The sequence below is a fragment of the Aquarana catesbeiana genome, linkage group LG04, assembly GCF_042186555.1.
Source record: "Aquarana catesbeiana isolate 2022-GZ linkage group LG04, ASM4218655v1, whole genome shotgun sequence".
Lineage (NCBI taxonomy): Eukaryota > Metazoa > Chordata > Amphibia > Anura > Ranidae > Aquarana > Aquarana catesbeiana.
Window position 1 is genome coordinate 177,624,747 of NC_133327.1, and position 12,336 is coordinate 177,637,082.

A 12,336-nucleotide genomic window follows, 5' to 3' on the forward strand; every position below is an offset into this window, starting at 1 on the left:
ATGTACTGGAAATGGAGCGAGTACAAAGAAGGGCAACAAAGCTAATAAAGGGTCTGGAGGATCTTAGTTATGAGGAAAGGTTGCGAGCTTGAACTTATTCTCTCTGGAGAAGAGACGCTTGAGAGGGGATATGATTTCAATTTACAAATACTGTACTGGTGACCCCACAATAGGGATAAAACTTTTTCGCAGAAGAGAGTTTAATAAGACTCGGGGCCACTCATTACAATTAGAAGAAAAGAGATTTAACCTTAAACTACGTAGAGGGTTCTTTACTGTAAGAGCGGTAAGGATGTGGAATTCCCTTCCACAGGCGGTGGTCTCAGCGGGGAGCATTGATAGCTTCAAGAAACTATTAGATAAGCACCTGAACGACCGCAACATACAGGGATATGTAAGGTAATACTGACACATAATCACACACATAAGTTGGACTTGATGGACTTGTGTCTTTTTTCAACCTCACCTACTATGTAACTATGTAACTATGTAATACAATAGCACTGCTGGAGGCAATCACCACTCAACACTGACCTGTTTCATGGGTGAATCGATCGTTTTTTTTTTTTTCCTCCCATCAAAGAAAATCGAATCATCTATGGCTTGCCTAACACAAAGCTTGTCCTGATTTTATTGTAGCAGTCATTCAGCAAGGATATTGACTGAATTGTCAACAATAAGAAATATGATTAGGGAATATGATATTCTAGTAATCTATGGCTGCTCTAGGGACGATTTAGGATGCGTTTATATTATATCGTTAGAGAAGTACGTGGTCATGCTGCAACATGCCTATCATTTGCAGACATGAGTTTTGACATGTATTTTCAATTTGTTTTTTCAATTCAGAATTTGGAGTGGGGAGGGTTAACAGCCACTGACCTTGCAACGCATGTTACTAAATGTTGCCAATATGTATAAAAAAATATTTTGTAAAATACATTTAAAAAAAAAAAAAACCCAAAAACACATATTTTTAATACATTGACAACAGATGCTGCCAATTAGAGCTGCATGATTAATCGTTAAAAAAAAAAAAATCGCAATCTCGATTTACCCCCTCACGATCTTAATCCGTCATTTCCATAATTCTATGTAAACAGTGCAGAGCCGTTCTCTGCTCACTCACAGCTGTCAGAAAAAAAAAAAGAGCCTCAGACAAATGTTTATCAACATTTGGAGATAACAGACGACACTCCTGACAACGTTCCTATTAGACGAAACGCTGCGTAGGGTGGAGCTCTGACATCACGATGCTGTAACGTGCCGACCGCGGCCATCTTTGTGGTTGGAAGCAATTGATATCCATGGCAGATTGTAGCTTCTGACATGCCTGCTTTTATCTAACAAAATGTGAGTACCCTGGCTGTTTTTTATGAAATAAATTCACCCTGGTTTTAAATACTACACCATGAGGAGTTGCCTTTTTGTATTTCATACATGTACCTATGAATTTCCATTTGGTGAGACTACAAGATCCAACTGAAGTGGTTCTGTGGCTCTCTGTATATATCACGCTTGACCTGCAACTCAGTGGTCCATTTTCTTTGGTAATAGGCCCGGTGTGTTGATGTTCAGTGGAGGATAATTTCATACTCACCTTATTATGTCTCTGTCTACACCGTGGGTGGTTCCAGCTGTTTCCCCGAACAAGGACTTTGTTTTAACACTATGGACTTTTACTTTATAATTTTATGTTTTTTAGCGCTGCATACATTCATCCTTAATGCTTTTTATTGTTACCATACAATTTATGCCAGCTTCTTTATTAATGTTAGGGCAGTGATTAAGCTTGAATTTATTGCGAGATAACGATAAACAATGTATTATTTGGTTCTTTTAGATCAAAGGGATGAACTCTGGTCTGCAAATGAGGTCAGTTTAACTACTTAAAGACTAAGCATTTTTCTGACACTTGTTGCTTACAAGTTAAAAATCTGTATTTTTTGCTAGAAAATTACTTACCCCCAAACAATATATATATATTTTTTTTTAACAGAGACCCTAGAGTATAAAACGATGGTTGTTGCAATATTTTATGTCACACTGTATTTGCGCAGCTGTCTTTCAAATGCATTTTTTTGGGAAAAAAATACACTAAACAGTAAGGTTAGTCAAATTTTTTTGTATAATGTGAAAGATGATGTTACGCAGAGAATCGGGCTCTTTATTCTAAGCAAAAAAATTGTGATTTGCATTTTTTCCAGAATCGTGCAGCTTTACTGCCAATGTATAAAAATACCTAGATGTGCTGACTTCTGTATCCTCACAGTACACTAAAAATTCAGGAAAAAAAAATATCTTTAAAAGACAACAATATTTTTATTAAAGGGAAGTTGGACACATGCATTTTAGTGGGTTAAAACACAACAGTTTAAATGGGCCCTCAGTATACAGAATGTTCTCAGACTAAAGAGATGTAAAGAAAACAGTTACCTATAGCAACCAATCAGAAATCAGCTTTCATCTGTTTAGAGCTGTACCAAGTTCTGATTGGTTGCTATCAGCGCATGTTGCCTTTTGTTTTATTAAACACACTACATAATGCTGTAGAGATCAGTGCTGGTCTCCTACTGACATCTTCCTCCCTGAAGCCTTTATCAGTCATTAGAGGCACACACTGTTTATATCACCCGGAGCTGGGAACGCAGCAATCACAGCAGCCAATGATTCCATTTCCAGCACATAGCCCACAACACTGGGGTGTTGGTAAACAGCGAGCTGGCTGGATTGTCGGTTCAGCCTCCGGGGCAAACAACTCCACCCAGACTTAAGGATGCGGCTTTTTTTCATGCTGGCACGGCTCAGCCATCAACATTAGCTAGATAAAAGCTGCCTAACCAAGAAGTGAAATTGATATGGAAATGAAGAGACAGAAAAGAAGAGAAAAAAGCCACAGCACTTCATCTTGTGTACAGTATCAAGCAGTGACATTGTCACCCGTCCTATGGAAATCATCTCACCCCTACGGAAACTCCATAGCGTGGTGACACCAGCGGCACTATGGCACCAGGTACAATAAAACTCACACAGGGATATTTTCTACACACATGGAAAGGATATGAATACTGATTTTATAACCAGAGAGAACAGTTTTTTAAAATGTATCTTAGCAACAAAAATCCTTCGCACTAGCCAAAGGAACACTCAGGTTGCTGGAAAATTTCTACCATCCAAGAACCTGACATCATTGTATTTGTGTGTTTCAAGAGTTGCTAGGTGTGCCAAATTCTTAAAATGGTTATTAGAAACACACAGTATGAAATCCTGGTCAAGAAAATGTAAAAAAAAAACCTCCAAGCAAACAGCTAAATTTGCAGACCAAATTATATATATATATAAATATCTATTTATCTATATATATATATAGATAGCTCTATCTATCTATCTATCTATCTATCTATCTATCTATCTATCTATCTATCTATCTATATCTATCTATATCTATAGATAGATAGATAGATAGATCAATAGATAGATTGATCGATCTATATATATCTATAGATATTTATATATATATATCTATAGATCGATAGATAGAAAAGTAAGGCATGGTGCCAATTTCTTTCCTGCAACCCAAATGCGCACGATTCTCCCCATCAACACAGACAGTGTTGGCAGGGAAATAAGCAATTATCTTCTCCCAGCAAAGGGCAAGAAGACAGTAATTATCGATAGCGGATCCAGCAGGCTGGTTGTACCCAAGTTGATCGATAAACTTGGTACATTCAGCTTGCCCAATTATGGTTCGAATCTCGGCCGGTTCCTGCAGAACCGGCAGAGATTCGAACCGTGTATGGCTGGCCTAACAGACTGATGAGCTTATCTCTTTGCCACTCTGCTCTCTCCTCCTGTCAGCACACTCCTTGCACTGCAGCACAATTTGTTGACTCCCTGTGCTGCTTTACCTTCAGTTTTTCTGAGATCTGCTATACAGGGAGTGCAAAAGGCTGATTCCAAAGTCATTTCAGATACTTACACTGCCTGCATTTAAAGAGGACCTTTAAATTGTTTAAAAATAAAAATAAATAAATAAAAGTCACCAGCTACAAATACAGGGGAGGCGGGGTGAACTTACACATGGATTGCCTAAAGCGATCCCTTTTCAAATGAGGTGCTGCATTAGCAAATGCACTTTAAGTGATACTAAAGGTAGATTAAACAAACAAAAAAAAAATGTTATAAATGTTTTGCACAGAGCATCTCTGGTCCCCCCCGGCTCCTCCCTTCCGCCAAGTGCCCCCATAGCAGCCCACTTGCTGTTGGGGCACTCATGGATGCTCACTCCTGAGCCATTAAACTCACACAGTGCAGCTCAGCTCCGCCCCCTGCTCCCTCCTCACTGTCTGTGATTGACAGCAGCTGGCTTCTGCTGCTGCCTCTAAGCCAATGAGAAAGCAGAGGGTTGGAGAGAGCCACTGCTCTCATGCACATCACTGGATCGAGATCAGGCAAGTATTTGGGGAGGGGGGCAGCTGCACAAAGGTTTTTTACTTTCATGCATAGAAAGCATGAAGGTAAAAAAAAATATATAAAAACCTTCAGCTTTTAGAACCACTTTAATGATGTATTAATGAGGCATTAAAAATGCAGAGCTGCAATAATTTGTGTCTTCTACATCTGCCCGGAGTTCAGCTTTAAATTCAGAAGGAATAATTAAATGCCTACGAGGCATTTGGCAGGCATATAGAAAACAGCAGTCGGATTTCATCATAAAAAAAAAAATAAGTTTATATATCAGCATCAGAGAGTGCAATTAATTAGGGTAGTGATTGTTTATGTTATAGGGTTCTGTATTTTCACTGGGCATCAAACCGCACACTGCCAAAATCTGGGCTGACTTTGAACGGCCAACAGCTGTTTAAAACTATCTGTCGCCTCTCTTAGGGTAAAGCCTTGTTCAATTTATTTACACACTTTCTGTGCTAATTGGTGTATCCTGTGTCCAGCAAGCTGTGATGTGATGGAGAGAAGGAACAAGAGGTGACTCGTTTGGGTAACTGATCCCAAACGTGTTTTGTTTATGTCTGTTGGCACAGCCAGTACTGTTGAGTCCTTAAAAAAAAAAAAAACCGAAAAGCGTTCAGTAGAGCAGAGAGGCCTCCCCTACAGAAAGTGAAGGGAACAAGAGGACCAACAGAGAGCCTTTCTTCCTAGCTCTTATACAGTGTTCAGTCTTCCATCTCTGGTGATGAATTCTCAATACGATCCCAAACCAAACACGCCTCGACTTTTTGGGAAATAGATATTTTCACTTTGTATTTGTAATACTATTAAATTATATATTCTTGACTTGTGATAGAAGCCTCCTGTCAAATGCTTACAGGTTCTATAAACAGTCCTTACTATTCAGAAAAGGCATTGTAGACACTCAATAGATATCGGTCTCCCATCAGTGCCAAAAATGGCGCAACTTGCAACACATTTATGTAACCGTTGGTAAGCCGTATATCAGGGGTGTCCAACCTGCGGCCCAAGACATTCAAACACACGCAGCCGAAGAAAAAATTGACAGTGTCCCGTTACTGGACTTTTATATGTTTTATGTTCCCACTGAAAAATATCCTACTCTTCACAATCACGCCTTATTTATCAGTTTTCGGCAGCACCTATATTTGTTAGCAGCTATTTTCAAGAATGAAGCACACAAAGGTCAAAATTAGGACCAAAATATCCCATTAGCACCTTGAGAATTTATTAAATTGCTACTACGTCCATTAAACCAGATATTGATGGGTTAATTTATCAAAAAACAGTGTCAACTATCACACTAGTTTTATTCTGTCCTCTTTTACTTTTTACTTACTAAGTTTTATCACTCAGATACAGTAGGTACATTATCTATATCAGTGATCGTTGACTTGTGATCTGCCTGACTTTTTCTGCTCATCAGCTATCCTTATTGTTCCTGTATTTTATGTGTGGCCCAAGACAATTACTTTTCTTCTAATGTGGCCCAGGAAGGTCAATAAGGTTGGACACCCCTGCTGTATATATGAATCTGCAGAATTGCCTTAGACAGAATTTTATCTGCAACAGAATACTTACATGTATGACACAATTTACTCCAACATGAAAGAGGGTCTTAATGAATTTGTTACAGCCATAGTGCCACAATGTAAAAGTGTCCCACAGAAGAACAAACTGAAATTATCACTTGCATCCGAAATAGCAAAGAAACGCTTGCACAATTTTCATAAATTTTGCACTGGATTTTCTAATAAGGCCAAAAACACCAGAAAAGTGTCTCAAAGGCTTTATTGACTTGCCCCCCTCAATTTCCTAATCGTTCTTCAAGATTAAAGGAGCATTGCTAATAAGAAGGCACCAACTTTCATTTTCTAATCTGTTCTGGAACCCTACAAGCTGGAATATGATTGGTTTCAATGGGTAATAGGTTTCCCTTTTTTTAATAAAACCTAAATAGGTTTCAGCTAAATATTTGGGAAACAAAATACAGTAAAGCATCCTAACCAGCCTGTGTGTATTGTTCCCGCCAGTACACAGAGATCCCTTATATGGCTATGTTTCACTTTAACCTGTAGAACAGTGGTCTTCAAACTGTGCCCCAAGGGCTGGAAAAGACTAACAAAGGGCACCTTCCGGCCCTCGGGCCACAATTTGGAGACCACTGTGCGACACCAACAGTGGGGCATAATACCTGCCACTGACAAGAATGATGGGGCACTATTCCTCCCACTGACACAAATGATGGGGCACTATTCCTCATCCTACTGACCACCAACCCTGAGACCATATTTATTCTCACTAATGCTGGGCCCAGGACATTTTTATTCCACCACTGGACACAGTTCAGCGCCCCCCCCCCCAAAGTCTGAAGAACAGTAAACTGGCCCTTTGTTTGAAAAGTTTGGAGACCCCTGCTGCAGAGGATCAAGTCTCATGTCATTAAAGCATATCATTCTATTATTTCATAGGAATGGGGAAAGTTGTTGGTGAAGCTACCGAGTGATCATAGTTATCAAATGATTCCCTAAACTAAATATAATGTACATGTAAAGCATAACCCTGACCACTTCTTAGCTGTTTCAGCTTTAGGGGAAGTCCTGCTGCAAGTACAATTGGCTGACCAGGACTTCAGGCACAGAGGTTTCAAAATGCGCACAAAACCATTGTATGTTTTTGCAAATCGAAAAGCAACTGGATTTGCAATAGAAAGACAAAAATCTGCTTAATAACTACCCCCTCCTAAAGGAACTTTCCCTTCAGCTATTTTACGTCGGGAATAAATAAATATTTTGTGCTGTAAATTGGGGGTTTGCAAATTACGTTTTTTAGTAAGTAACTTTTACTTATCAAATGACAGGGAAAAAATATTATGATTCAAAGTCCACAGCCCCATTGCCATCCTTGGTTTCATACTGTCTAGCGATGAAGAGAGGTAAAAAGAACATGTCTCTAGCTTTTCAAATGTGTGTCATGGTTGTTTTATAGCAGACTTCTCATGCTGCTATGAATGTGTATCTGAGGCTGGGTTGAAGGATCTTCAGATTCTCCCTGTGCCAGCTCTTCCCCATGGAGTGCCTGTCAGAGTGTGGCACCATTCAGGCTTTGAGCGTCTGTCACATTCTGAACACTGCGAGTACGGACTGTCCTGGAGGGTGAAGACACTACCCGTGGATAATAAACAAAATGATGAGCAGCGACATTTGCATATTTAAATCAGGATTCTCTCCTTGCCTATTAAAATAATAAGCATCGGGAGATTTTCACACGGTCCAAGCAGTGGGCTGCTAGATATTTCGGCTTCTTCAGATGACACTTATTTGCGGGTACACCACTACCAGATATGTACCGCCTGTGTGATGAATACAACTGACTCATTAATGATGGAGTAAGGGCATGATTATTAACATGTACTAGTCAGACGATAGTGGGCTCTGAATTCTTAAGGCTTTCTATCAAGATAAAATCTCCAGTAACTTTGTAATATTCTAAAAAAGAATTATAATAATAGCTGCACATATCCATATCACTATATTCTGTGTGCATAACATAACATTTATGCTTAAATAAAGCAAGAAAAAAAACTCATACCAGCTTGGTTGGTTGTCACAGTCACTGACACAGACTGATCTTGACTAGGGTTCTGTTTGGACACTCCATTCACTGACCAGATTTCAAAGGTGTAGTTGGTATGAGCTTGCAGGTCAGTGATGGACACTTTGGTTGTCTTCAGAGTATTTTGCTGGGGTGTGAAATGAACTCCAGAGCCACATGGCCGGCAGCGAGTTAGATCAGCACCACATCTCTTACAGACCACATTGTAAGAAACATCTGTCCTTCCGCCATTGTTCTGAGGAGCAGTCCACTCCAAATTCACAGAGGTTTCATTGACATTGGAAATCAGGTTCTGAGGAGCTGATGGTGGACCTGTTAACAAAATGAATATGTAATGTAAAATAAACAACAAAAATAAAAAGATACTTATACTATATGTATTTTTTGTACAGAAGATAGTTATAGTTAACACAAAGAAGAAACAGTAAGCTCCACCTACAAAAAAAAATATGTTTAGAAACAACGCACATTTCTGTCACTGCCCTCATGGCTTCCAATGTATTGTCCTCATACTTCCCAAGCTAGATACAGATTATTCCATAGATTATGGGTAGACTTTGCAGTGATCCCCATGTCTGTAAAATACCAATAGATGGCACAGGAAATATTTTCAGCAGTGAAGATTGTATAATCGAGGCTCTCTGTTTTGTAAGTATGAACAGGCACACTTGGCAAGTCAAGCATGCATGTTTACACGGTTATCTGTATGTAATTAAAATCTGTATGCATGCCTCATGGTCTCTAAGATCTACAGCTATCCTAGGTCCACTGAACACGAATATTTCGGTTTATGCAGTCAGACTGAATCACCCATCTGACTATTTCTAGTGAGGACAATTGACAAGTAAGTCTAGCTACTTGATGCAAACGTCCTTAGGCGAAAAAAAAGATGCCAGTGAGTAATTCAACCCACCAGTGTCCACTAGAGCTGCACAATTAATCGTTAAAAAATCGTGATCTCGATTCACCTCCCCTGACGATCTCTCCTGCTGAGTTTGACGATTCTTTCATATAAACAAGTGGAGAGATTATCTGCTCACTCAGCTGTCAAAAGAAAACATCCAGGCATTCTGCCAAGTTTAGAACTTGAAACATTGTATCTAACTTCCTTCTTAGATCAAAGGGATAAACTTCTCTGTGTAAACAAATAACCTGGGCAATCTGCCAAGCTTTAAACAACGTGTAAATGCAGGAAGTTTAACCACTTAAAGTCTAAATCTTTTTCTGACACTTCTTTCTTAAGTTAAAATCAATATTTTTTGCTAAAAAAAATTACTTGGAACCCCCAAACATTAGAGATAAATAAATAATAAATATATATATATTCTAATATTTTATAATATGGAATAAAATGGCAATTGCTGCAATATTTTATGTCGCACTGTATTTGCCCAGCGGTCTTTCAAATGCAATTTTTTGGGGAAAAATACACTTCAATAAATAAAAAAAAAGAAACAGTAAAGTTAGCGCAATTTTTTTTTGTTTTAATGTGAAAGATGATGTTACGCCGCGAGAATCGTGAGAGAATCGTGATCTATCCTCTAAGCAAAAAAATCGTGATTCTCATTTTAGCCAGAATCGTGCAGCTCTAGTGTCCACCAATACTGAAATAACAGTATTGGGTGGACTTGGCCTTTAAATCTTTAAGAACGTGTGGCTTCTTTCACCACTGCACTTTCCATTCTCTGCAACACGTAGCCTGTGAGGGCACCTTTCCAAAAGGCTATGTCCACTTTCACGTGGGAAAATATGCCACATTGAATCAAGATCTTCAGAAAGCAAAAAGTCAGTAATTGGTATGTGGGACGAGGCCCAGGCAGCTTCTGAACACATGAGCAGCCAAGCGGAAAACTAGGCACGCAGATGCTGGCAGGTCTGAAGAGGGAGATGGGTCAGAGGAAGGCCCCCACCTTCTCCACCAACATGAATGGAGACGGTATTCGGAGAGTAGCGGGTGACAGTTGAACACAACATGAAGGAGGGGGGGCAGGCATACGCCGATAAAAATCTTGACGTTATCAGCAAGGATGATAGGAAATAAAGGTGCCAAGCTTGACAGGTTGGTTTAAGCCCAACTGTGCAGGGCAGATATCTGTTTCACATCTGAATGTTCTACAAGCAAAGTCAAACCCAAGCCTCACTAAATGGAAATCAGAGTACACCAGATTAAATTTCAACTGAGCACATTTACATCATTTATGAAATTAATAGTTATTTTATTAATATGGTGTTTGGAATTCACCCAAAGAACATTTTAAATAAAAGTATTCTCCCAGAATCCTCTTTATGTATTTTATTATTCTATATTCAGGTAAGTGGAACAGGCAATAATTTGCTATGAATACACTTTAGAGTGTTTTATCCAACAGTACCCATGGCTCTAGGTGAATTTGCTCCTCATAATAACCCTCATTTTTTTGTGCCTCAGTAATAAATTAATCTAAAGTCATCTATTTAATGGAAGAGACCATCCAAACCAATGCTTCTGGGTAATTAAAACTGATTTCAGGATCTCCGATTCTCAGCCTGCTCAGCTTCCTATTCACATACTAATCACACCAGGTCCTGGGCCGACCTTGCCATTTCTTACTGAGTGACCTTGAATGCTTAGCGTTCTTTCAATGAGAATAGAAGCATCTTTGGGGCTTTGCCTGCTCCAACCCCAGATCCATCCACAGGTCCCATTGTGCGTGCATCTTTGTTTTGTTTACCATCAATGCTAAGCTTACATTTTGTTTTCATTAAGCTGGGCAATTTTCTCAAGAAGACTCTGACGCAGCCCATTAAATTACAGTTTTCGGTTTTCCCGGCTGGGCGAGTTTAGACTGGAGAGGGTGTGTGTGTGTGTGTCGAAGGCTCAGATTAGCTGCAAGAGGAGACACAGACAAGGAATGGCTTAGCTAGTGGTTTTCCTATTATTATTTTCATGCACTTTTTTTTGATTGGAGAGGTGTTGAAAAGTGCTGGTTTGGTGACGAGGACACTCCCTGGGCAAAATTATTAATCTCCATTTCATAATGAGAAAAAAAAAATCAGACACAAGCATTTTATGATCTAAAGAGATTCATTAATTTGTTGTGGTTAGGGTGTAAAATAATGAAAGGCCAAGTTCTAAATCTCAACTTTTTTATAGCCAATCATTTTTTTTATTTGGAAACTGATAATTGTATGTTATTTGGGTAGAGCGCTTGCAATTTTGTATTTTATTTTTTGTAAGTTGTTTTATGTCATGGCATATATAAATGGTAGTAATATTTAGATTTACTGCCTCCTGTATTGTGTAATCAGCTTAAACCTCTGATGATAATCAATGAAATTGAAGACAAAACCTATACAAAATAAAAAGGATGCTTAAATTCCCTCCTAGATTGTAAGCTCTAACGAGCAGGGCCCTCTGATTCCTCCTGTGTTGAATTGTATTGTACTTGTACTGTCTGCCCTAATGTTGTTGTAAAGCGCTGCGTAAACTGTCGGCGCTATATAAATCCTGTATAATAATAATAATAATAATAATAAATCTGAACTCCATGGAAAAAAAATGTAAGCTTTCAGTGGGTTACCTTCCCCACTCCAAGGTGCAACTGCTCGTTTGCCTTGGGGATAATTAATAGGTTGATATACTTACTCTACTGATCTCTCCTTTTGGAACTGGTGTTGTCCTAACATGTCCAACATTCTGGAAACCCTTGGCATCCTCCTGTACAATATGGGACTGCTGGTCCTGCATTGTACAGAATGACTTCAGAAAACTGCCTGGAGGACCACAGTACCAGTCACATGTGGTGGAAGACTGTGGAAGTGAGGGATAAGGCAAGTACATCATCATATTCATTATCCTCTAGGCAAAAATGATGGTGTAAAGTGGTTGTAAACCCTTACAGATACCTAGTGAAGTGACTATCCTCAGGTTATACACAGGGGTGAAACAAATCTCCTACATAAGTTGTACCTGTCTATCTACAGTGTTCTCTTCTCTATAGCCAAAGTGCTGAATTTATAAAGCTTGTCTGAAAATTCAGGAAAAAGGGGGTGGAGAACTGAATTTGCACTCTGCAGAGCTCAGTGAGGAGAGCTCTGGGAACTGATTGGAGGGAAGGGACACACCCCCTTCATACAGTACACAGGAACAGAGCTGAGGCTGTCCCTAAGCTGGAGCTCCCTCCCCTTTCACCTTTTTATCTCTTGGTGTCAGGAAAACCTGTCAGAAGTGACTCATGCTGATAGTAGAGGAATGAAGCAGAACACAGAAATGAC

At 39.3% G+C, this 12,336-nt stretch overlaps 1 protein-coding gene across 2 annotated transcripts in view; it reads right to left on the reverse strand.

Annotated features, from left to right (window-relative positions):
• Positions 1-12,336, reverse strand: part of EPHA4 (EPH receptor A4) — a 96,950-nt gene that overhangs the window by 40,378 nt on the left and 44,236 nt on the right. For both annotated transcript variants that reach the window (XM_073625944.1, XM_073625943.1), the window contains exon 5: positions 8,059-8,394. In XM_073625944.1, coding sequence (XP_073482045.1) covers positions 8,059-8,394 — 336 coding nt within the window. The remainder of the gene's footprint in view (positions 1-8,058; positions 8,395-12,336) is intronic.